Genomic DNA, 27,318 nt, shown 5'->3' with positions numbered 1-27,318 from the left:
AGGGCAATGGAGGAAGAGATATAATCCCCCACTCTTCTTAAGTTGAGTCATACCTGGGAAGCAGCCATTGGCTTCAGAGCTTCCCCACCCTCCACCCCCTCAATTAATGTTTTCTTTTCTTTTCCACAGCCACACTGGCACACAGGCGCCGCTATGTCAAGGTCGCTGTTGAAGGGCCGGAAAGGACTTTCCCTGCATTGGCAGGTTTCGCCTTTCTCGTAGCAATACATCACAACTTTGGCGGTTGCAGGCCTTGGGCAGAATCCTTTAGTCATCTACCAAAAAGGGGGGGCGTGGGGTGGTGACCCCCGCCCCCATTGCCGTGGCGATACCAGGGTTCCTATTAAGGGGTCTTAGGGGGAGGCATTGGTCATACGCCCAGAGGTCGTCATTGCGCTCCCCCTCCAGCAGCAGCGAACAGGGGGGCGGGCTATCTGCTTGAACATATGTTCTCCAGAGCTAGCCCAATCCCCACACATGCTGGATAACCCTGAAATTACCCTGAACCCCGGCTGGGGGGCTGGGAAGGATAAATGCCCAATGCCTGTGCCAAGGTATCCCTACATCTGAATTTTAATAAAGTTGTGGCCAATTTTAATCCCATAGAATGTTGTCCCGTGTCATCATTCCCCTCAGGGGCTGCCCGTGGTTTGGGGGGACTCCGCCTGACCACGCAAGGCAGAATGCACATGCCAGAGTACTGATTATCATAGCTGACCATGCATGTATGCAGAAAATAATAGAAAAACAAGAACTCAGGTCACAATGATGATTCAATTGATTCAAGTTTTCAAGTCTCTTATGAATAGATCTATTTATTAAAGTTTATATACCAGGTGAAATTAATGTGCCAGGACAAGGCCCTGTTTCGGTGATTCTTCTTCAGCTAATAGAGTCTTAAAGTCTTAAGGCTGACGTGTACTGGTTGCTTAGCTGAAGAAGAATCACGGACACAGGGCCTTGTCCTGGCACATTGATTTCACCTAGTATATAAACTTTAATAAATAAATCTATTCATAAGTAACTTGAAAAACTTGAATCAACTGAATCATCATTGTGACCTGAGTTCTTGTTTTTCTACTATTTTCTGCATCGCTTCTATCAATAACTCCAACTTTTTAAGTTATTGATCATGCATGTATAGCACTGGTGTAATGGGAATGGCACTGCTTGTCAATCCATTTGTGAACCCAACTCAAGATACTTGAAGCTGACATATAGCCCTACATGATTAGTAGTCAGGAATGATGGCAGCAGGAGTCCAATAACACCTGGACAGGCACAAATTCCCTATTCCTATGGCTTCATCCCAAGGCTTTAGTTTTCTGCATGTATTTTCTTACTCAGTGTCATTCTATGTCCAGGTGTTGATCTTGATCCCAGAAAGATAATAGCCAACCAACATGTTTTCTTCTGCTGCTCTGCTCTCTACGAGCAGAGCACTCTGGGAAGCTGATTTATAATTACCTTATAATTATGCCAAATTACAGTAATTCTTTCTTCCCAATGACAACATGGATTTTCAGAGACTACACTCATAATAAGTAAACAAGATGAAAATACATATAAAACCTATGTATATGTATGTGCTTTTTAGAGCTTAGGGATGTGGATTGTGGACAGGAAGAGCTATTTTACAGGCCATATAGCAGCTTTAGGAGAGTTTAGAAACAAATCTGTTATTTACCAGCTGATACTAGATAATAATGAATTAGCCTGGAAGATTGGTTTTGCTTCGGTAGAAAAGAATTCACCCTTATGTGCAATGCTGTTGTTGCTGCTGTGGCTACTGATGTTAACACTGACGTTTCTTCCCCAAATTGAGAGCAAGTCACATCCAGCTACCTGCAGTGCGAACGATCCCCTACAGATCCCACATGAGTATTATGAGCAAGGTGACCTCATCATTGGTGGTATCTCTTCTCAGTTCTTCTCTTTCTTTAATACTATAACCTTTGATGAACACCCCAATGCAATGTTTGTTGGAGATTCTCTGTAAGTACAGTATCTTTCTTCCATGAGATATCCATAAGAAGATCATTAGGAGTTTTTGTTATGATTCCAAATGATAGATAATAATGGGTTGTATCCAAAGCAAGTCCTACCTGAAATAGACCCTCTGAAATTAATGAACCTAATTCAGTAACATTCATTAATTTCAACAGGACTAGAATTGGATACAGCACAATGTTCAGAAATAAGTCACTGTGTTTTATAATACATTTTTATATTAACAAAATATGTTTTCCATGATTCATGTGTGTAGAGGGGAGTTATAGAAAATATATGGGCACACCCTTGTTTCCTTTTGAATTTTGCCTTTCTCTCCCCTGCATGATCTACAGTCCCCTGATCTGAAACCTCATTGCCTGGGGTTGTGTGTGTGTAAATTCCATATGGTTTTGAAGCATTTAAAAATGTAATAATTATAATGTGCAGTACAGGCCTTTTCAGGCATTACAGCCTTGTAGTGGCAATGCAAGTACAGTGGGGTTGCACATTTAGCCCAATCCTCAAGTCCCCTCAAATTATCCTGGCCCCACCAGGGAGCCTTTTAAGTCCATCAATGCTCCACTGGTGATTCAGAACCCTGGAATATAATAATAATATTTTTTTATTTTTTTATTTATACATACATACATACATACCCCGACCATCTGGGTGAGTTTCCCCTGCCACTCTGGGCAGCTCCCAATTGAGTGTTAAAAACAATACAGCATTAAATATTAAAAACTTCCCTAAACAGAATATATGTGTTCTCAATTACATGAGGATTGCACAGATACAAAAGGCTCCCTGCTGATTAAAATCACTCTCGTCATAAGAAGGAACAGTCATTACCTCGTGTTATTTCTTTAATTGGGTCATTGGGTATAAGTCAATACAGTTTTGCAGGTTCCCACTGTACCATGTTTCCTATTCAAGTCATCAATGCCTGCAGAGTTCTCTGCAACAACCATGTGAACTTGACAAGTAGTTCATGAGGTCTAGCAAATTTATGGGTTATATAACCTGCACTCTCATTCCAGTGTAGTGACAAAATACTACCAGTATGTCCTGGCCTTCGTGTATGCAGTTAAGGAGATCAATGAAGATCCCAGGATTTTACCAAATGTAACATTGGGATTTCACATCTATGACAGCTACTTCAATGAAAAGTTGACATTTCAAACCACTCTGAACCTTCTTTTTAGCCAGAAAAGTGCAGTCCCCAACTACAAGTGTGGCACAAAGAACAATCTGATAGCTGCCGTTGGGGGACTTGATGCTGAAACCACTCTTTACATGGCCATCATCTTAGGCACCTATAAGATTCCTCAGGTAGGGTGCATATGTGAGCCACATGGGTTTCAAAACCTTCCTTGTATTCTCAGAACTGGCACGCACATATATGAATGTGTGAAGGAAAAAGAGAAGGCGTGAATGTGATGACAATAGAACACCTTGCTTCATTTTGGAGCAAATCTGCTTTTTAATAAATCTCTTTTTTTAAAAAAAAGCATATATTCTCTTTAAGGGTTTAACTAGCTTAATAATCATGGACACTTCTGCAGCAGTTGCCTGTCTGGAAATGGGAGGAGGGGACCTCTTTAATCAACATACAAATTATAATCAGAAAGTTGCACTCAAGTATTTAATGGTATAAGCAGAATTGGTGCATAATGTTAAAGGGGAGAGATGGAAGAGATGTCTTATGGGGTATCTTGCAAAGTTCCAAACAGTACATAAAACAACACAGAAAGTTGTTAGATACTGAATCAGTCTATCAACTCAGTTTTGTCGACAATGACCAGAGGTTTTTCAATAGGACAAGGATCTCTCCAAGCCCTACTGCGAGATTCCAGGAATTGAACCTGGAACATTTTCCATGCCAAATATGTGTTCTACCATTCAACAATGGCCCTTCCACCTAATAATAATAATAATAAGTAGTAGTAGTAGTAGTAGTAGTAGTAGTAGTAGTATGCACTTAGAAGGAATGATTGGGGGCATAAGCAGCAACACTCAAGTTCTTCTCCTACAGCAAATGATGGAGAATCTGGTGAAAATTCCCATTATATCATGTTAACATATAACTCGATGTATTATGCCAATAAAGCCTGAATGAATGAATGAATGAATGAATACAGCTCCATGCATTGTGGACAAAACAGATACAAAGCAAAGCAAAATTAATGAGAAAAGAGAAGAACAGAGGAGGTATGGAGCATATCTTTACTGCTCCATCTCTAAAAACACACTTGGGCTGCCTGCAACCTCCTCATTTGTTCTTTGTGCATTCAAGCAACATACAAAAAAAATGAACCATCAATATGACAGCAAAAGACAAAATTAAACACCGTATCAGTAATATATACAAAACTTATATCCATTGATAGGAGTGTTTATAATATATCAAGTAATGTTGTGAATGCGCTATTTTCTGGCAGTATTCAAGAAATGGTACTCAACCTATTAAGAAATTGTTTCATACTGTATTTGTTTTTCCTCCACCATTCAAACAAAGTTATTTTCAACATAAATGCATAGTCATATACTTTGCCATCTGCAGTAGAAATTCTCTCCTCCACTTTTTGGCAGAACAGCGTCAAGTCTTTACCACTGCAAACATAATCATTTCTTGAAATTTTAAAGGCAAATCTTTTACATAACTATTTTTCAGTATGCAGGCTTTTGCTGTTTATTTTTGAAAATAAATTTTCTCTTGCGTAGGTCTCTTACTATTTATTTGGTCCTTCTCTGAGTTCGAAGATCCAGTTCCCTTTCATCTACCGGGTGGTCCCCAATGAAGAGTATCAGTACATTGGAATCATTCAATTACTTTTGCATTTTGAGTGGACATGGGTTGGGATCATTACACTGGATGATGATAAAGGAGAAAATTTTGTGGGAGACTTGATGCCAAGACTTTCACAGAATGGTATCTGTACAGCATTCACTGACAAGATGCCTCCTCTGACAGACTTCTCTGAAATGCATGAAGTGTACATGAAGGCAGAGAATATGTTTTATCTTTTCAAAAACAACTCAGTCAATGCACTTGTTGTATATGCAGAAACTCACTCCACATTGGGTTTGAAATACATGCTAGTACAAGCGGATTATACAGCAGAGTCTCTAGGCAGAGTTTGGATTCTGACAGCGCAGTGGGACTTCCCAGCACTGCAGTTTCATAGGAACTGGGACTTAGAAGTCTTCCAAGGAGCCTTGTCTTTTGCAGTTCACTCCACTGAGGTAAGGGAATTCAAAAAATTCCTTCTGACCTTAAATCCCCACTCACCCACTGGAGATGATTTCATCCAAGATTTCTGGGAACAAGCTTTTGACTGTGTATTTTTAGATTCCCCTGTGGATGGAGAGAACGATGGGACCTGCACTGGGAAGGAGAAGCTGGAGAGTCTTTCTGGACCATTTTTTGAAATGAGCATGACTCCCCAAAGCTATAGTGTATACAATGCTGTTTATGTCATAGCACATGCTTTACACACCATGTACACATTGAAGTCCAAGCCCAGACCAAACCCGCAACCATGGCAGGTACTACCTCTTTAACCAAAATATATTGAGGGACATGAGTAAAAAGACAGGTGGCCTTCTAGATTATGCTACATAGGCTTGGTTCTCCTGCCCCCACCCTTCTCACTGCTAGCTTCCTTAAGAGGACACACCCCCATCACCTATCAACTTCCGGTCAAGTTAGTGGAATAGGGGCATGCCATGATGTCCTTTGCCTCATGCAGCAAAATGTCTTGGACTTGTGTTTTGCACTGACTAGAGCTTATAATACAAGTGGTGACCCATGCCAAATGGTCATTACCTGTATTATAAGCTCAGTTCCTAGTCCCAGCATGCATCCATGGAGTGCATATAAGTGCACCTGGAAGGAGTTAATTAGCTAACCTATATATTTACCTGAATGTATTGTTAGTCCAGTGAATGTATTAAGTATAAAAGTGCCCCTGTTAAGCTTTTCTGTATGAAACTGCTCTGTAAAGCTGTGAACTTTGATCTGTATTGTACTTCTCTCTGGCAAGCTTTGCCTTACTAAGTGTCTGGAGATAAGAACAGTAGACCTTACGCAGAGAGTACTGTAGCTGTCCTTCATTGAGAGGAACTGTTGTCTAGGTCAAGAGATAGGATGGCCTTGCTGGAGTGCACATGAACCAACTCTGGCTAAATGTCATTTGCCTTATATGTACAACAGGAAATGTTCCTTATATGGACAAGAGGAAGTTTTCCGAAGGTGGGGGGAATGAGTTGGAAAACTGTATAAGAACTGCTGGTAAACTGACTAACTTTGGTACTTGCTTGGCTATCTAAACACCGAAGTACCTCTGCATGCAGAAATTAAAATCTTTCTCTCTCTGAAGCCAGAAGCCTCAGGTCTTTATTGCTTCCGTGTTTTCTCACCGGGCGCAACAATGGGAACCCGTAGGGGCAAATAAGGCTCCATTACGTGGTGCGTTGGCCGGGAACCCTTCGCTGTTCCCCGGGATTGAGAAAACAGGGAGTCCGAGGCGTCGCTGCACAGCAGAAAAGGCTCTCCTGGTCTGGCGTTTGCTGGCCCCAAGCGCGCTTCCTGCCTGTTTGTGGGAAGGGACTGGCTCACCCCAGGGGGAGAGCCAAACTGCACCGTGGCGACGGGAGAAAGAGAAAGCGGCCGCAGGGGGGAAGGGAAGTAAGATCTGCAGAGGACAGGTAAGCTCCACAGGGGGAGCAGCTTCCCAGGGAAGGGGAAGCGCAGGATGCGATCGATCCTGCAGCGGCCGTGTGCCGTAGAGGGCCGCCGCTAAAATCCGGTAGTGTGCAAGTAGATTTGCCACCGGAGCCTGGCCGTGAGCCGTAGAGGGCCGCCAGGAGCCTGGCCGTGAGCCGTAGAGGGCCGCCAGGAAGGAGCCAGCAGAGAGCAAAAGAGTGCCGTTGGCTGTGGGGAAAAGAAGGGGGATGCCCTCTCTGAGGAGAGAGAAGGGGGTTAAGAATCTTTCAGAGAGAGAAGGGGGTTAAGAATCTTTCAGAGTGAGAAGGGGGTTAGGAATTTTTCTGTGATTTTACTCTGTGTATGGGAATGGTGTGTGGGGACGCTCCAATGGATGTATTGAGTGAATGAGACGCAGGAACTCAGTGTCCCTAGCGAAGCGGAGAGTGTGTGCATGAAAAAAGTCTGGTTAGGTGGAAGGAGTGTCCCACTGTCCCAGGTTGAACCTGAGCTAGCTGAGATGGGGAATTGGAATTTTTGTTGCTGTGTAAAAATTTATGACTTGTAATAATTTTATGATTTTTCCTTCAGTATGTGTGTGTTGTATGAGTTCTGTGTTTGCAGTGATTGTGCAGTGTGATTTTTGTGAATTTTTCTGTATTTGCAGTGCCTGTGTGTGTGTGTTGGTCCCTGTTTGAGGCTTATGCTGGAAAGGTGGTGCAGAAAGCAGCCCTAAAATGTGTATTCCCAAACTCTGTGTTCCCAAAATTGTTTCATTTTTTGCTGCATTGCCAATGAAGTCTGGGAAGTCTGTTGATATGTGGTTGCACAACGACAATCCTCTTGTATTTGTTGTTTTGTTTTGTTGTCCCTTCAAGGAATCTGTTTGAATCCCAGGGTTTGGTGAGTGTGTTTTGGAAATTGTTTGTGTGCCAAGGCATGTGCCTTCAATAGAATGGGCTGTAAAAGTATTTCTCTGCAATGTTAAGGTGAATGTAAAAGTGTGTCGGAAGTATTGAAAGGAGGGCTGCTCTTGCAATAAGGAATGTTTGTTTTTAAAGCTGGTACAGTCTTATTTTGTTTCTTAATTGACCTTTGGTAAAGCAATGAGAGTGGGGAGATGGACAGAAATGGAGAGAAGCCTTAGTTTAAACAGCAAGGATTTTTCTCTTTGCAGCAGTGAATCTTGCAAAAGAAGGGAATTTGCCACCCACAAGGGGGGGGGGGAAGAAGATTATGTCTTCTGAGCAGTTTGATTGTTTCCAACAGAAGTTGATTAGAAGGAAAAAGTTTTATTTTATATCCCAGGTTTTAAGTTTTTCAGGGAAGGTTTTGAAATAGAAGAAATGCCTTCTAAGCAGAATGTATTTTGGAATGTAGATGTAGGTTTGTGGGATGTAGAATGAAGGAGAAGAGAATGTTGAAGTAGAATGGGAAGGGGCTCATGGTTAGCGACTGACAGTGTAGCCTTGACAGTGTAAGTTAGGATTTGAAGGAAGTTTGAACCTCAGGAGGAAAAAGGGGGCAGAAATTTTGGAATGATTGGAAGAAAAATTGATGATAAAGTGAAGGTATACATATCATAGAATCATAGAGTTGGAAGGGACCCCAAGGGTCATCTAGTCCAACCCCCTGCCCAGCAGGAAACAATATTGAAGGCAATACACCACCCTCCATGCCAAGGTTGCAGAGCACATCTAGGGGGGTGAATCCATTGTCCAAACCATGGAGAGGACCACCAGGTTGTTGCCATGGAAGCATGAGACAATGAGAGAGGCCTGAAGATGGCTCTGATTCAAGAGGTGGTAGATATAGTAAGCCCTTCAAAGATTGTTTTTTTTAAAAAAAGACAGGAGTTCTTCCTATTGCCTTGCCCATAATTTGTTATTACCTAAAAGAAATCTGAAAATTGTCACTATTTGAATGAGCACATCAAGGGTTCAACTCCATTGTCCTAATGAAACACCGTTGTGAGGAGTTAGCAATTTTGCTAAGCTGGCCGCCATGTGTGAGATGATGAGAGTGACCTAACGATGGCTCTGAAGCGAGATAAATAGGCCAAGTTCTATTCTGTCTGACAACCCAACTCTGTCAGAATTTGTTCCCTACTGCCCTGTTTCCACCTTAAGTCCTCCTGAGGGTCAAAAATAGGTTGGTGGTGGTGAGTTAATTCTTGGACACAAGGTCCTGATAGGCTTGGTGAGGTGGTAAGTAGAAAATTAGGTACTAAGGATCAATGGCTGGTGCTTGGATGCAGGAAAAAGAAGAGGAGGGAAAGTTAGTCTTTGATATGGCTGTTGGAACTGGTAATATAATTGGGATGGAGAAATGGAACATTAGAAAGGAGAAGAAGACAGTAAGAAGAGAATAGCTATACCCAACACCCTAGATCATTTGTACAATGTTATATTGGAGTGGATTAGATGCTATGTAAAAGTTTCTTAAAAGGAGAATGTTCTGAAGGATGTCAAGATAGTCAGAATTGCAATGGCTCTAGTAGTGTGTCTGGAAGGTGATGTTGAAGAAATGGATCTTATTTGGGAAAAATTGTATCTTTCTATTCCCTGACATTAGCAGAGTTTTATGTTAAATTGGTCTGAAATTGTGGTGATAGTATGATTGTATTGTGTATTTGTTTATATTTGTGTGTATTCTAAGTTTAGAGTGTTTGCATGGATTGGAAAAATGAACTAAATTATTACTCTGGGCCAAAGAAGTAGATCAAGGAGCTATGGGATAATCATTGCGGAAGAATATTGTATTTCGAGGAGATAGTGATTCGGCATGGACAGTAATATCTTGTGAGTGTATGGGAGGCTGTCCTTATTTGATTGGGTTATTCTAGCTTACCTCCAACAGGGAGGAGGACTGAGGTGTGATCAATATTGATACCTGTGAGGTTAATCTGTGAGGCAAAAGAAAGGCTGGAGGGGCCCAAGACACCACCCTCCAAGGGCAGATATAATCTCTGTAACTATCTCCTATTCTTTTAGCAGGTGCCCTAATGCCATGTAGCTTTGCTAAGCCAGTTTTATCCCTATGCAGAGACTCTGAAACCTAAGTGGCAAAGATCCTACACAGTCTTTATGACAACACTGCCAGCGGTGAAAGTGGCTGGTGTCCGCCTCCTCATGTAGAGACAGAACCTGCCACAGTGTGCTGAAACATCCCTTGAAGCTGGAGATCCAGGGAAGCAACAAAGGCCAAGAAGCAACAAAGGCCTGCTGCCACAGCAGCATTAGCCCTGTGCACGCCTATAGAAGAAAAGGAAGGAAGGAAAAGAACACTGAATGGGAGGACTGAATGATCATATTGCCTTAATTTGTGTTGACCAGTTACCAGATAATGTGACCAGCTGAACAGTTTCTGTAATTAGTGTTAGGAATATTTGAAGTAAAAGATCCTTAGTTGTATCTGTTTTATCTGTTGATATTGTGTTCCCCATTGTTATTTTGCCTTTGTATTTTCTGTTTAATGTAATGCATGCATATGATGATTTATAAACCTGTATACAGATTCTTTAGCTCATTGCCCTTGCTAGAGAATATCAGTCATTTCCCAGGGACGCGCTGGAGAAAGAATTCCAGCGGTCCAAGAGAACAGGAGGGAATGGAAGGAGTTAATTAGCTAACCTATATATTTACCTGAATGTATTGTTAGTCCAGTGAATGTATTAAGTATAAAAGTGCCCCTGTTAAGCTTTTCTGTATGAAACTGCTCTGTAAAGCTGTGAACTTTGATCTGTATTGTACTTCTCTCTGGCAAGCTTTGCCTTACTAAGTGTCTGGAGATAAGAACAGTAGACCTTACGCAGAGAGTACTGTAGCTGTCCTTCATTGAGAGGAACTGTTGTCTAGGTCAAGAGATAGGATGGCCTTGCTGGAGTGCACATGAACCAACTCTGGCTAAATGTCATTTGCCTTATATGTACAACAGGAAATGTTCCTTATATGGACAAGAGGAAGTTTTCCGAAGGTGGGGGGAATGAGTTGGAAAACTGTATAAGAACTGCTGGTAAACTGACTAACTTTGGTACTTGCTTGGCTATCTAAACACCGAAGTACCTCTGCATGCAGAAATTAAAATCTTTCTCTCTCTGAAGCCAGAAGCCTCAGGTCTTTATTGCTTCCGTGTTTTCTCACCGGGCGCAACAATGGGAACCCGTAGGGGCAAATAAGGCTCCACACCCTGTGACATTCTACCACATTCCACCTCATCCCCATTCCATACATTTCCGCTCCTGTTCCACCTTCCATGCATCAACAATTGCACATCAATTGAACGTACCTGTATTCAAAAGTGATTAATGACAGACTCACATTAATATCTTGAGTTTCTGGGTCTAATCACAGAGCTGGCTTTTGACTTGAAAACGTTTCTTTGGCCAACCTGCACATGAGGTAAGGTGAGGGGACCTCATCAGGAGGAAGGGGCCACTGAGTAGCAGATCTTGATGTAGATCTTTCTATCTTCACCCTTGCTCCTAACGTAGATCTTCCATCATCATCCTCTTCTCAAGTGGGGAGGGGCCCTATTTGGGGGTATGCCTCACATGTCGAAATTTCTTGCCCAGCCCTATGGTCTAGAAACATGATGTCTCAAAGACTCCCTTCTCCAATACAAACTTATTTGTTCATGCACGTAAATAATGGAGTCCTTCCTCTGTGTGTCCACAAACTGGGCCAAGTCTCTGAACCAAGCACCAACAGCTGCTATATGTTAGCCATCACCATATGTAGTCCACTAAGCGACTTCACAGAACGGGCCCTTGACTATGGAACTCTTTTCTGCCTCTCTCACTTCTGTTGACAATTTAAAATGATGCTGCTTCTGGTGCCATTTGGGGTGACTTATTGCCTTTGAGGAGGACGCAGGTGGCGCTGTGGGTTAAACCACAGAGCCTAGGGCTTGTTGATCAGAAGGTCGGCGGTTCGAATCCCCATGACGGGGTGAGCTCCCATTGCTTGGTCTCTGCTCCTGCCAACCTAGCAGTTCAAAAGCACGTCAAGGTGCAAATAGATAAATAGGTACCACTCCGGAGGGAAGGTAAACAGCATTTCCATGCGCTGCTCTGGTTCGCCAGAAGCAGCTTAGTCATGCTGGCCACATGACCTGGAAGCTGTACGCCGGCTCCCTCGGCCAATAAAGCGAGATGAGCGCCGTAACCCCAGAGTAGTCCACGACTGGACCTAATGGTCAGGGGTCCCTTTACCTTTTTATTGCCTTTGAGACTCCTGTTGTTTTCTGGCTATTTTTGTTTAAAAATGACTTTCATGTTAATTATGTATTATCTGTTGTTTTATATTCATATTAACACCATGCTCATCACTGTCAGACTTAGTGCATGAAGTGAGGATCTTTTGAAACATGGACCTTGTGGTACTTGCATAGGTTACTATGCAATTTAAAATGCTGATCAAATAGGGTTAGCACTCAGGTTATAAATCACAGAGGTGGTAGAACCAGCAAGCACTCCCCTACTCTCTTTCTCACATTTCTAATCTAATACTGAAATAGGCTAGAGTAAAATTTGTAAAATGATATACTGCTCTACCTCCTATAATTTTGTAAAAAGGTGTTTTTGCCTCTTCAACTGTAGATTCATCCTTTCCTGAAGAGAATCTCATTTAACAACAGTGCTGGGGACCAGTTGTCTTTGGATGACAAAGGTGAATTAGAAAGTGGATTTGATATTATAAATTGGGTTACTTTCCCTAACAAATCTTTTTCAAGGGTGAAAGTGGGAAGTATGGATCCATGGGCTTTTACAGGCACAGAGTTCATGATTAGTGAGGAGATCATCACATGGCACAGCAAGTTTAAGCAGGTATGCTCTGATTAATGGCTATCACTGGATAACCCCTTAACTATTCTTGTACATCTGAGAAGTTTATATTATTATTATTATTATTATTATTATTATTATTATTATTATTTGAATATTATATTTTGATGGACTATAAAAAGTCATGAGTGGAATTAATATCAGAGCTATGGAGGCCTCCTCTCTGAGCCATGTAAATCAGAGAAGTCATTTCCCAGAAATTATGAACCTGTCCTGCATGCACAGTGCTCTTTTCCCGGTCTGTGATGCCATTCGGTTAAATCTGAATCATCCCTTGAGAACAACATGTATTCAACTTTTCCTCCCTTATCTTTATGAATAGATGACACCCTCTTCAGTGTGCAATGACAAATGCAGCCCAGGTTCTATTAGGAAAAAGAAAGATGGGGAACCATTCTGTTGCTATGATTGCGATCCATGTCCAGAAGAGATGATTTCTGTGGCCTTGGGTAGGTGACACAGCACAGGATCATGTTAAAACATTAACACATAAAGTAGACATGGCTCAGACTGCATCATAACTTCCAAAGCAATCTAAATTATTTCAGAGATACTTTGCAGGAAAACCAAGAGGTGTTTCAGGATAGCAACAGCATCTACATGCCATTGCATTAGGTCACATTATATGTCCTCTAATGGCTGACATTATTAAGGTGGTTCTCCCACACAGAAGTAATTTAAAGGAACTTATTTCTGAGTAGACATGCAAAGAATTGCAACCTTAGCTTTGTGATATAACCTTTTACATGATATCTTCAGCAGGATATACCAAGCATTAACCTGTGTCCTTCTGCATAACAAGAATAAAGCTCTACCAGTGAGCACACCTAGTGTGAAGCTAATCATCTAACCATAATCTAGACCAAGTTTTCCCAAACTTTGGTTTCCAGCAGTTTTTGGACTACAATTCCCGTCAGCAGTAGCTAGCTGGAGCAGTGGTTGGGAAAGACTGGTCTGGACATGGCAAACTTTTCAACATTAAACATCTCCAGTGGTGTATAACTCCTCAAACAAGAAACTGGTTGTGTGTGCAAACTGTAGCCATTGAAGCAACAGGAGTGGATATTGAGCCATTGCACCTGATAGCTCCCTCAGGCTTCTGTTTCTCCTAATACCTTACAGGCTACAGGCAGCAATCCGAAAACCACTTCCTGAGAAATACATGCCATTGAACTCAATGGAACAATTCAGAGTAGAATTATATAGGATGGAAGGGTAGATAGATAGATAGATAGATAGATAGATAGATAGATAGATAGATAGATAGATAGACTGTAGATAGTCCTTAACTTGTTTGGGAGAGGAAGGTATTATCATTTCCTATTTCAGACATGGACAAGTGCATCAGATGTCCAGCAGATCAGTATCCAAATAAACACCAAGATGGATGCCTTCCCAAACTTTTAAACTTTCTGGCTTATGAGGAAACTTTGAGCATCATTTTAGCTTTCTTGGCACTTTCGTTTTCTGTGATCACAGCTTTGGTACTCAGGATATTCATTAAATACAAAAACACCCCCATTGTCAAAGCCAACAATCGAAGTCTCACCTACACTCTGCTGGTCTCTCTCCTGCTCTGCTTCCTCTGTTCATTGCTGTTCATTGGGAGACCTCAGAGGGCAACCTGCCTGCTACGACAAACAACCTTTGGCATCATCTTCTCCGTGGCTGTTTCTTCTGTGTTGGCAAAAACGACCACTGTGGTTTTGGCATTCATGGCTACAAGGCCAGGATCCAGAGTAAGGAACTGGGTGGGGAAAAAACTGGCAACTTCAATTGTTCTCTCCTGTTCTCTCATTCAGGGAGCCATTTGTACTGTATGGCTCTGTACTGCTCCTCCTTTCCCAGATTTGGACATGGACTCCCTATCTAAAGAAATTGTGGCTGAATGTAACGAAGGGTCTGCCTCTATGTTTTACTATGTTCTGGGATACATGGGATTCCTGGCTCTTGTCAGCTTCATTGTGGCTTTCTTTGCGAGGACATTGCCCAGCACTTTTAATGAGGCGAAATTCATCACTTTCAGCATGTTGGTGTTTTGCAGTGTGTGGGTCTCTTTTGTGCCAACTTACCTGAGCACAAAGGGAAAATACATGGTGGTGGTTGAGATCTTCTCCATCTTGGCTTCAAGTGTTGGATTGTTGGGTTGTATCTTTTTCCCCAAATGTTATATAATTGCTCTAAGGCCTGAGCTGAACAGCAAGGAACACTTAACAAGGAGAAATAACTAAGTCATTTGAGTGTCACACGTTCCTTCATAGGCTGAAATTTTGTGGAGTCAAGGGGATTCCTTTCACTAGCACTAGAAACAGGTCAGCAGTACAAAGGGCTTCAGGGACTGGCTTAAACTGCTGTTGTTATACACCTACTCTTATGGAGTAAGGCAGATTAGGAGCCATCATAGGCTTAATAGATATAATATATAAACTATATATGAAAGATGCAAAGAAATCAGGAAATCCCTCCAAAGTCCAATCAGTGTAGTCCCTTAGATTCCTACCCCCACCCTAAAGCAGAGGATGGGATCCTATGCCCCTCCATATATTTCTGGACTACAGTTTCCATTAACTGGACATGCTGGGTGGGGCTGATGAGATATAATGTCCAATAACATCTGGAGGGCAGAGGTTCTCCACCCTTGCCCTAGAAGGATGCAATTCTCTTATTGTCGACTAGCAGGAATTTAAAAGAGATGTGTACTGATTTTGTCCAAAAACCTGGGTGTGTATTTGTTGCCACAAAGACTTACCACAAAAGTTACATGGAGATCACTGGTATGTGATTTCTGATTCTGGCAACTCTTATGGCCTATTCCCAAATGACCTGTCACCCTGTTTCCTTCAATAGATCAGAGCATATAGTTGCAGGTGTGTTTTACTTCAGAAGTTGCCTATCTACTACTGTCTTTTAAGATAGTATTTCCAGTTCAAATTCTCAGAAGTAATGTATGCTCCTGACTATTGGAATTAAGCTATCTTTGTTGCACACAATTCCCCTTGGGCATGCTTCACTGGAATATTTACCTAGCCGACTCTGTGAGCAATTTAAAAATATTCCTCTGTATCAAGATCATTTTCCAGGATGGGGATTCAGAACGGATTACTGTCTGCAGTGAAATAAAACAAGCAACACTGAACAGTAAGATTACAATGAATGCATGATGTATAAAGAACTTGGTTCATTTTCTCCAGCACAGGGGTAGGCAACCTAAGGCCCATGGGCCAGATGCGGCCCAATTGCCTTCTCAATCCAGCCCATGGACAGTCCGGGAATCAGCATGTTTTTACATGAGTAGAATGTTTCCTTTTAAAATGCATCTCTGGGTTATTTGTGGGGCCTGCCTGGTGTTTTTACATGAGTAGAATGTGTGCTTTTATTTAAAATGCATCTCTGGGTTATTTGTGAGGCATAGGAATTCGTTCATCCCCCCCCCCAAAAAAAAATATAGTCTGGCCCACCACATGGTCTGAGGGACGGTGGACCAGCCCACGGCTGAAAAAGGTTGCTGACCCCTGCGTCCAGCACATAATATTATTTCATACATTTCTCAATTGTCAAAAGGACACAATTGATTCACATTCCAGTTTTAAAGATGAGGCATCTGAGGTTGACAGATAATGAATTTCCCCATAGCCACCGCGTGAGTCTTTAAGCTCAAGACTGAATTTAGCTTCTCCTCAGTCCAAGCAAAATGTTTACTTCAGACATGCATGTTTCTCTAAATGATTCCATCATCAAGCACTGACTTGCCATATTCTGATTTTAAAAGCTTCAGTTTTTACTGACAGTTTCAATGTATTTTTTAATTATTCTTTGCAAGTGCTTAGAGGTTTTGTTTACAATTAAGCAGTGCGCGCGCGTGTGCGTGCACACGCACGCACATGCATGTGTGTGCATTGTTAAAGAAATAAGTCACAGTTCAAACACTAGAGACAGAACAATTGAACCTCCAGATGTGTGGGCAGTATACTGCACCAGTGCACCAGCTTTATCACATCCTGTTTATGAATATCTGGCTGGCTGGGAACAGTAGGAAACTTAATGTTGAACAAAAGCACAACTAACTCAACTTTTCGTCTTGCTGCTTTCAAAATCCAAGGAGACTTTGGAATGCTTGCCTATGCTCCATTTTTTAAAAAAGGTTTAATTACTGCTATATATTGATCTTTCACACAAAAGGTTATACCATTTTACAATGCAACCCCAAATTGTTTTCTATTGGCAAAAGGGAAGCTGTGACACTGCAGATGTTGCTGAGCTACAACTTTCACCATTCCTGAACTTTGACCATCATAACTGGGGCTGATGTGAGTTGGAGTCCAATAACATTTGGAGGGTCACAGGTTCTCCATCCTTGTTTTAAATTCAAGTATTTGAATTTGCTACTGAGTTGTGGATCATCCTAGTGGATTACATGATCCATTGCAAGAAATTAGCAGCATAAGGATTGATAAAAGGATAGTGCATGCCACAAAAAGTGGTGTAGAATATTTAGAGAAATTCTGCAATGAAGCCTTTTAGGGGATGCAACAGGTTACATGTCAGGTGTGGTGGGATGGGGGCCATTGCAGAAAGTGGGAGAACATTCAAAGAACATTTTCCAAAATATTTTTTGGGAAGAGAAAATGAAAAAGATTATTGTTCTCAGAAATTTTCTCATTAATAAATATATCTTCGGGGAGATTTGAAGCAAAATCTTCCATCTATGACTGTTCTTGTCCCCCTTCTGAACTTCTACTCCTTAAATGCCCTTTAATTTCCCAAGAAGAAATACAGCCCCTTCCTTCCACAAACCCTCAGACTGGATCAGATATTCCTATTCTACTGAGATTCCTATTCTACTTATTTGAGGTTTCTGGAAGGAAGTGTTCCATTTTGCATGTTCAGACCCAGAGACCTCCCCCTTAAATAAAGATACATTTGACTCAAATTTTAGTTTTGTTTTTTGGCAGAATTTAGGCCACAACTTTATTGATTACAGAAAAGTGAGTGGTTGCATAGTCTCAGGTTCGACTAGCTCCCTACACCCTTGCAGGTAGCGCTGACCTACCTGAGGTAGGTGGAAAGCCCAGAAACAGACTATGTCCACTCCCCAGATGCTCCCCTGGACTCGGGCATGGGCACAACCCCCTCTCGGGCATTGTCCAAACCAAGTTGAGTCCCTGGATTCCTTTAACGGAATACCCTTCACATAGGGATGGCGAGACCGTTCTCCCATCCCTATCACCTGAACCAGTGCCTATCCGCAACCTTACAAGTTGTGACAATTTGCTATGCAGCAGGCAAAACCCAAATGGCAACAGCCAATCAGCCAAGTGGGGAAAATTCCTACCGTGCCCCTGTCCCAATGACAGACGACACACGACAGCATAGCAAGGTCAATCACAAAATGCCCTAAATATAGGGAGAGGTGGGCAGGTGTTCCAATATACGAGCCGAAAGAGGAAGCTCTTGGACACATGCATAGGTTTATATAGGTCCCTCAATTGTTTTACACTGCACCCATTCACCAGATTACACCCAGCAACGAGGGACCTACCAATCGGGTTTTGTTTCTATCCAATAGACCCACCCACAACCAGGAGGTCAGTCTCCAGGTCTCACCGCAACACGTGCCCTCTTTTAGGGAGGACATGATTATTCATGGAACACTAAAGAAATAAAAGAGCTAAGCGTTTAGGATGGGGAGATGTGGCAGAGTTGGGAAAAGTGAAAGAGAATTGAAATCAGCCTCAAGGCTCCTGTGTATTAACTAATCAGAGCTGTAGTGCACTGAAAGTGCCTGTACTTGTAATTGTGTGGCTAAGCCCTACATTTCAGATCTCAAATTTGGAAGGAAAAACAAAATAGCTGGAAAATGTTACATCCATGTTTCTTCACAGATGACACTGCCACCACAGAGGATCCTGAATGAAACAGCCATCACAGAATTTATCCTCCTAGGACTCTCTAACAACCCTGAGACCCAGATTATTCTCTTTGGCTTCTTTCTTGTAATTTATCTGGTGGCACTTATTGGAAACATTTTAATTTTTCTCATAATCAGTTTGGACAACAGACTTCACAACCCCATGTATTTCTTTCTGGCCAATCTTTCTGTAGTGGACATTGGGTACACAACCTCCACAGTCCCTAAGATGCTGATGAATTACTTATCTCAGGTCAAGAGTATTTCCCTAGCTGGCTGCTTCTCTCAGATGTACTTCTTCATCTCCTTTGGTGGCATCGAGTGCCTTCTGCTGGGTGTCATGGCATATGACCGCTACGCAGCCATTTGCCACCCACTGCACTATAGTGTCCTCATGAGCCGAAAAGTGTGTGCCTGGCTCGCAGCAGCTGCTTGGATCCTTGGCTTGTCTAACTCAGGTGTGCACTCAGGCCTGATGTCCCATTTGTCCTTCTGTCGGGACAATGTCATCCAGCACTTTTTCTGTGACATCCCACCCCTATTCCAGCTCTCCTGTTCTGACACTCAGGTCAATCAGATTGCTACTTTTGTGGTGGGTGGAGGTGTGATCATGGGTTCCTTCCTGGTTACTCTGGTGTCTTATGTCTACATAGTCTTGACCATCCTAAGGATCCGCACCAAAGAAGGGCGGCTCAAGGCATTTTCCACCTGTGCTTCACACCTGACTGTAGTCAATATTTATTTTGGTACCATCATCTTCACATACATCCGTCCCAACTCCACTTACTCCCAGGAGCAGGACCGGGCATTGCCTGTGCTCTATGGGATCCTCACACCAATGCTTAATCCAATCATCTACAGCTTGAGAAACAAGGATGTGCAAGGGGCTTTCCGAAAAATCATGCAAAGAACTTGATAGAAGAAGGCGCTGTATTTTCAGAACCCACATGACTGTCAGCTTTTTTCTTTAGATAGGCCGTGCTTCCACTTCATGACAAAAAAAGCCCCCGAAAAGCTCTGTTTTGCTTGGAATGCCAATGACTGGGTACATTAAAATATTAAGCAATATTTACAGTGTTCATATCTATTGTTGTCATTGACTAAAGCAGAGAAGCCGATTAAAAAGTGTGAAAGTCTAATTTGCTCTAGCCTCCCTTTGTGAATAATGGCTAGTGTGTAGACAGGTATGTGCACCCATGCAACTTACATCGAGGATGAACAAAAGAGAAAGAGAATGTGGAAAGATGAATGATGCCATAATGATTTTTTTAAAAAAATAGTTATCCATTTTAAGCAGATGTGAATGGATATGGCCCAGCCAAAGTTAGCTACTTTAACATCTCACGGCTGTGAATAGGAAACTCAGATCTCTTGCTTAACTTTCCCCCTTTGAAATAAATATAATTTGCATGCTCCTCCAAAATTCCAAATGTCTTTGTAAACGGCCCCTGAAGAGCTCCCTAGAGTATTCCTGCAATATTTTTCCATCTTTTCTTTTTTGATATGTTCTCAGAATATAATGGGAAATCAAATGGACTTTCCACAACAAAAACATGCTTAGATTCAAGCTTTAATTTAAACAACTCTCTCATCCAGGCGTGGTGAGAATGCTTGCTTTCAAATCCAAATGCCTTTTGCAAGTTTTCATCCCAGCGCCTGTATCACCTCTCTTAGTGTTAACCACTTGAGTACTTTACCTGGAATACTATCCAGGATAATAGACACTGCTAAATTATTGTTCATTTGCCATTTCCTCCTGTGGAACCACAGGGTTGGGGCCTGTTTCCTAAGCCCATGCAGCTGAGTTACATGACCTGACAAGCTGGCATAGGGCACTATTTGGAAAGGTTGTTTTCCCCTCTGCCAACCTTTGGCAGAGCAGCAGCGACAACATCCCTGATGCTGAAAGGGGTTTGGCTCTGGTGTAACTTTATGCCAACTTCATTACACTGACTTGCTTTATGCTAGTAAAACTGTTGGCTACTAATGCAGTGTTAAATTAATTTATTTTAATATTTAATATCGGAATGTAAACTTTTAAGGTTATTTTAATAGTTTATTATGATATGGTTGTAAACTTACCCTGGGATCTTATGGTGAAGGGTGGATAATAAATCCATTAAATTCATAAGTGTAAACTGTATTCTGATTTCTGGTAAAATAAAATAAAAATAGCCTTACAAGAATTTATAATGAAGGGGCAAGAATCTGTGATCTCCAAATGTCATTGGACTCCAACTCCCATGAGCCCTAATGATCAGGAAAGCAACATCTGGTGGACCACAGGTCCTTCACTGCATGACTACTCCTGGTAGTGTATCATAAAATCCATGTGACACCATTGTGTTTGGAGTTTCTCCAAAACTGTATGCCCCTCTCCCATGCACAAGCCATCACCAATACACAAAGATGGGATTGGGAGCTATTGAGCAAAATGACATCATAAGGCAGTGTTGATTTAAGTACAAACTACTGTGACACCATGGGAGAAACCAGTGATCAGCAGCCACACATTTAAAGGAAGATGCAGTCCTCTTTGATTCACAGTATCCCCCGGGAGCAATTATTGACAAACTCGGCAGCCCCAAGTCTAGTTTACTTCCAAGGCCACAAGCATTATTTATTATTTCTGGATCAATTTATTTCTCCCTCTCCCAAGAGGCAGCACTAATGATCATCCATGTGCTCTCTTTTTATTCATGCCCATTACACCTTGCAGCCCCAGGGGAAATTGTCTTGGTTTTAAAAAAGAAAAACAGCAAAAGGATGGTTGTGCTAGATGTTCAATGGCAGAAGTGACGAGATGAAGGTTCTCAGATGATAAATAAAAGCCACCCCAGAGCAACTGGGGCCTAGGGCAGGAAGAACTTTGACTTCTCAAGGTGATGGGATAATTTCAGTGCCAAGAAAGAAGCACCTATTGGCAATGGCAGGCAACACTAGTATCTCTTTTACATTCTGAAGCAGCATACATAGTAACAGGTAACAAATGAGGCTCTTACCAGAGTGTGTTCAACGATGGCTCTTCTCATGTTTTCTGGATTGCGAAAGCAGCTCAGTGAGCAGCCTCAAGGATTGTTCTGAAATACAAAATGTGATCCTGTTTAAGGTATCTCTTTCTATTTTCACTCTTCTACAAATGCCACCTTTTGTTTTATTAATAAACATATGTCTTCTTTGACTAATGGCCAATATAACAGATGTTTTAATAGTTGGAGACAGACTTCTTGTAGTGTGTATGGTCCTTTGCCAGCAAAGGAAATAAAGGTGTACTCCAGAGATGGGAAACCTGTGGCCCTCTGGAGGCTGCTGGACCACAGCTCCCATCACCCAGCATAGGTTACAGCCTGAGCACAGTGCCAGATTAAAGCCTGTGGAGGTCCCTAGGCAGTCGAAATCTCACAAATTATCTCCTAATATGTTTTTGATTTTATCAACCAACAATTTTAATAAACTGATTTCAAGATCAAATCAATAATGTTTTGATCTGTTGTCGCTGAGCCCCTAACAGGCATGGGGCCCATAGGCCAGCACCTACTCTGCCTATTGGTAATCCAGCACTGCCTGCACCATGAAAAGGAAGGGGGGGAGGCAAGCTATCTCACCCTTTCTTCTTCTTAACTTCAGTGTTGTCACCAAGTAGACATACCCACCTGTCAGGGACTGGGCAGAGGAGGAATGGTGGAGACCGCCTCCCCTTCCTGACCCTTCCAGGGAGGAGGAAGAGGAAGACAGTATAGATTTACAACAGTGGTTTGCGGGAGGTCACAGCTCAGGGGCAGATGAGGGGGAAAGTTGGGAAATAATGAGGGAGGAGGAGGAGGAGGCAGAAATGGAATGGCAGCTGGCTGACACAGTGTCATTAGAAAGCATCCCAGACCCTCCATTCCCCAGAACCCGGTGAGCCTTGAAAGTAAGAGAGCAAAGAGCTCAAAGACAAAGGCCACATAGCAACACTCGTAGAAGTGCTGAATGGTGAAATGGGAGAGATGGGGAGTGGAGATTCACTCAGGACAATGCCATTATCCAAGAGGCTGGGTTCTATAGCCTCTCTCTGTAAATATTGAAATAAAAAAAGATGGTAAGAAACCTTTCCTTGTCTTTATACTTTCCTGGGCAATGAGCCGGGAGCTGCTGATAGCTGCTGAGGGTGGGTAGTATTGTGCTCTAAAGAAAAGAAAAGTCTAAAGAAAAGTTATGGAGTTCATACCAGAATAGCTTATAGGCTATTAGCGCATATCCAGGGAACTACTCCTCTCCAGTGCTGCCCCCAGAAACCCTCATGAACAGCATATTCATGTATTTGTAGAAGTGGTCTGTCTTTCAGTTCCTGGAAAGGGACATAGGGCACCTGTGTCAGAAATATGGAATGCCTTTTTGTTCTTGGTAATTGCCTGTTGCGCATTTGTAGAAGTGGGTAGGAACCATGCAGAACTTGTTCTGAACATTTTAGCTGCATACCAACCCATGACTAGGAATGAAACATGCCTCTACAATTGCCCTTCTAGCATCCTAGTAGAGAAAGGGGAGTTGTTCAAATATGGCTTTCTGGCACTTAAGATTTTCTTAATAGCCTTGGCATCATGAATTGTTTATTGATTATTTTTTACATTTTAAATGTTTCCTTGTATTTCTAGTTTAAAGATATGTAAATGTTTTAGGTTTGCTTTATAATATGCATAGATTTCTAAAGTAACTTTAAAGAATTATCCTGTAATCATATTTCCTGATTTGTTTAGCATTAATACTTTTTATCCTATGGGAAATTTGCATTTTAATGCTCTCATCAGTACATTGCCATTTCCTGGGGCGACATCCAACATTAGACATACCCAGAATAGATCCATTATTATTGTATTTTAATATTGTGTTGGAAGCCTCCCAGAGTGGCTGGGGAGGCCCAGCCAGATGGGCAGGGTATAAATAAATAAATTATTATTATTATTATTATTATTATTATTATTATTATTATTATTATTATTATTATATTAAGGGGCTGAAGCCTAGGGTTTGCTGACCAGAAGGTCAGCGGTTCGAATCCCCGTAACGGAGTGAGCTCCCATTGCTTGGTCCCAGCTCCTGCCCACCTAGCAGTTCAAAAGCAAATCAAAGTGCAAGTAGATAAATAGGTACCGCTCCAGCGAGAAGGTAAACGGCATTTCTGTGTGCTGCTCTGGTTCACCAGAAGTGGCTTTGTCATGCTGGCCACATGACTCGGAAGCTGTACACCACCTCCCTTGGCCAATAAAGCAAGATGAGCACCGCAACCCCAGAGTCGGACACGACTGGATCTAATGGTCAGGGGTCCCTTTACCTTTACCTTTATTCTTCATATGAGTGCATTGATACAGCAGCTTATTTTGTTTTCCTATTAATTCCCTAACTACTTTCTTATTACTTCCCCTACCACATTGTACTGGACATTTCACACAACATAACAGCCAAATTTGGAAATATGGTAGAATATATTGCAGATTTAACACATATTTCCATGTTATTTGCAAACAGATTTTTTTCTGGAAGCAAATAACACCAGAATAGTATACAAAAATAGTGAAATAGTTCTAAGCACATGGTCTGGGTTTTCAGAGAGCAAGTTCAATCATGTCCGATCTTGGTGAATTCACATAGTGAAAGCAAATGAAGAAGGAAGCTTCACTTCACCAGAGGTGTGACCTGAGTCTAGGATTCAATTCTATGGTCTTAGCCCATTCATGCATTAACTAGCCCTAAGCTAGCTAGTTATATTTGACTGCAATTACCCACAGGATGCCTTCTGTCCTAGCCTAGACATTCTGCCTGCATGTGAAATGACGACAACAACTGTAGGTGATCAATAAAAACTTATTTGCAAACAACCTAACTGACTCACTGCTTCTAATTATAGAACTACCAGCATTAACAGATCAAACTGCTGTGACCTCCCCTCCCACTTAGGAAGGCTCACTATCCTGACTGAAGATGGACTCCCTCAAATCTATGGGAAGACAGAATACAACAAGTGTCACAGAGTTTATCCTCATGGGATTTTCTATTGATGCAAAGAATCAGATGCTTCTCTTTGCCTTAGGACTATCGGTCTATCTATTGACTTTGTCAGGGAATCTGGCCATCATTGTATTAATTCGGGTGGACCAAAGCCTCCACACACCCATGTACTTCCTTTTGGGAAATCTCTCTTTTGTTGAGATCTGCTACACTTCCACCACAGTCCCCAAGATGCTGTGGGATCTCTTGTTGGGAGACAAGAAAATCTCCTTTGTAGGATGTGCACTGCAGATGTATTTCTTTGTCACGTTGGGGGGCACAGAGTGTGTGCTTCTCTCAGCCATGGCATATGACCGCTTTGCAGCTATCTGCCACCCATTGCGCTACACTCTGCTCATGAGCCCACCAATACGTAGGGGTCTGCTGGCAGTTTCATGGGCTGTTGGCAACTTCAATTCCATGGTCAACACAGCAATGGTCTTTTCCCTAAATTTCTGCCACTCCCATGAGATTGACCACTTCTTCTGTGACATACCTCCCCTTCTGCACATCTCTTGTTCTGACACATTTGTCAGCCAGCTCATAACCTTCACCATCTCTGGGTGTGTTATCATTGTGCCATTCTGCCTGACCCTTCTATCCTATGCCTTGATTGTCTCCTCGGTGCTCAAAATCCGCACAGCTCATGGTAGAATCAAGGCATTCTCCACCTGTGCTTCCCACCTCACTGTGGTGAGCATCTTCTTTGGTACTATCATTTACACCTACATACGGCCCTCCTCCACTCATTCCATGCAACAGGACCGCCTAGTTTCTGTGCTGTATGCCATCATCACTCCCATGCTCAACCCCCTGATCTATAGCTTCAGGAACAAGGAAGTGCAGGGAGCACTTCAGAGAGCACGTGGGAAGAACAGGTAATAGATATGGGACCAGTATATTGAAAAGTTAAGATCCACCACAAAATTCATCAGATTAGTTAAAAGACATTGGGTGATATCCTAAGTTAGGGGTAGTCAACATGGTGCTCTCTAGATATTGTTGTACTACAAGTCTCATCTCTGACTGCTGACCATGATGACTGAGGATGTTGGGAGTTGGATTCCCACAACACCATGAGGACATCACTTTGACTACTCCTGTACCAAGTCCTACAGCAACCAAGGAACAAGATATTTCTATTAGATATGCCAAGTGTGACATGTAGAATAGTTAATAACTTTTACAAATCAGAAGGTAGATCTAATAATTCAACGCAGTGTACAGAATTCTTTTTGCCATGAGCCTTATTGGACAAATTAGCCTAATGCTACTGAAGTTATATGTACAGGATATCTAGCTATACAGTATATCTTCCAATTGTTTCTACAACAACAAAGTTATCATGACAATAAAGGCTGATGGGAAATCCCAATGTCAATTTTGTGTTTCGGTGGTTTGCAAAAGGTCTGATAAAATCCTCAGTGCTGATTGTATATTAAGCTGTCCTTAGAGGAAACCTTCCATGAGCAACTGCTAATACTGTCTGTAGAGATCAAGACTGTAGCAGACATTCACACAATCCCCTAGGAACACCTTGCAACATTATTTACTACACCTGGTGTAATGTAGTTTGCAGCTGCATCATAGAGGAGGCAGAAGTAGACCAGCAAGCTACTGAAACTGGTCTGTGAGATTTAAGAAAATACTATCTTTATCAACATCTTTTTCTGGAATGAGATTACAAAAGGGATGACTCATTGCAATTAAACAAAAGCATAAAGAGCATGGCACAGGTAAAGATGTACTTGAAGCTTGGTGAGATCTATAGTATTACACTTTATGGTTTATCATTTTTTTGGTATTTACAAATGAAATCATTTTTAAAGGTAACTCAGTACATGGTAAGTGATTTTAGATGACAACACTATATCCACTTACCACAAAAGGATTTACTTCAGAGGAGACATATATGGGGTTGCACTGTAATAGAGCACTCCTCTGTAGCAGGGGAGGGGAGGGAGAATCTGTGATTCTGCCAAATCCTGACCTCTACTGGTCTTGGGTCAGTCATGACAGAAGATGGATGGCTAGAGTGATGGGTGGCTAGATTTTCTAAAAAGCTGCAGCATTTATATATTTGGATGCTTCATGTTTAATTTATTTTATGCTTTAAAAAAAATGCTTGCAGGGCAAGTGGGCACACTGTAAAGTGCATTGCCAGTGAGATCCCAACAAGCTATGCTATTATTTTGCCCAGAGGTATTGTTTACATTTATGCAAAATGGTGTCATGGATCTCTCTGCCCTAAGTGCTTTAAGTACCTAGAAATGCCCCTGTCGGCTACAATCAGTTCCATAATTCTCCGGAAATTTATTTGGTGAAACCTAGAAAAGGTTGGCTGTTTGAATCCCTGCGATGGGGTGAGCTCCCGTTGCTCGGTCCCTGCTCCTGCCAACCTAGTAGTTCGAAAGCACATCAGAGTGCAAGTAGATAAATAGGTACCGCTCCAGGGGGAAGGTAAATGGCGTTTCCGTGTGCTGCTCTGGTTCACCAAAAGCGGCTCAGTCATGCTGGCCACATGACCCGGAAGCTGTACACCAGCTCCCTCGGCTAGTACAGCGAGATGAGCACCGCAACCCCAGAGACGTCTGCAACTGGACCTAAGGGTCAGGGGCATAGCTGTCAAATTTTCCCTTTTCTTGCGAGGAATCCTATTCGGAATAAGGGGATTTCCCTTAAAAGGGGGGGAGGAGTTAACAGCTATGGTCAGGGGTCCCTTTACCTTTAGAAAATTCTAAATTAACTTCTCAGTGTTGTTTCTCACTAATAGTGTACATTTATAACATCTGCTGTTGTGCTTCAGGTACGTGGAGTCTTATAGCCCTATCAAAAAAGATG

General features: G+C 42.1%; 3 protein-coding genes across 3 annotated transcripts; all 3 read left to right on the top strand.

Moving 5' to 3' along the window:
• The first annotated feature begins 1,606 nt into the window (after positions 1–1,606).
• LOC117057657 (vomeronasal type-2 receptor 26-like) lies at positions 1,607–14,773 on the top strand. The gene is made up of 6 exons (XM_033168496.1): positions 1,607–1,995; positions 3,030–3,321; positions 4,714–5,235; positions 12,297–12,524; positions 12,865–12,991; positions 13,872–14,773. The coding sequence occupies exons 1-6, from the start codon at positions 1,607–1,609 to the stop codon at positions 14,771–14,773; spliced, it is 2,460 nt and encodes an 819-aa protein (XP_033024387.1).
• Positions 14,774–18,424: 3,651 nt separating this feature from the next.
• Positions 18,425–19,366, top strand: LOC117057656 (olfactory receptor 5F1-like). The gene has a single exon (XM_033168495.1). The coding sequence runs from the start codon at positions 18,425–18,427 to the stop codon at positions 19,364–19,366; it is 942 nt and encodes a 313-aa protein (XP_033024386.1).
• Positions 19,367–24,429: 5,063 nt separating this feature from the next.
• On the top strand, positions 24,430–25,359 carry LOC117059116 (olfactory receptor 5F1-like). The gene has a single exon (XM_033170642.1). The coding sequence runs from the start codon at positions 24,430–24,432 to the stop codon at positions 25,357–25,359; it is 930 nt and encodes a 309-aa protein (XP_033026533.1).
• Positions 25,360–27,318: the final 1,959 nt, after the last annotated feature.

The sequence above is a fragment of the Lacerta agilis genome, chromosome 14 (genome assembly GCF_009819535.1).
Source record: "Lacerta agilis isolate rLacAgi1 chromosome 14, rLacAgi1.pri, whole genome shotgun sequence".
In the NCBI taxonomy this organism is placed as follows: Eukaryota; Metazoa; Chordata; class Lepidosauria; order Squamata; family Lacertidae; genus Lacerta; species Lacerta agilis.
The sequence above is the reverse complement of the archived record's forward strand: the minus strand, read 5'-3'. Positions and strand labels throughout refer to the sequence as shown.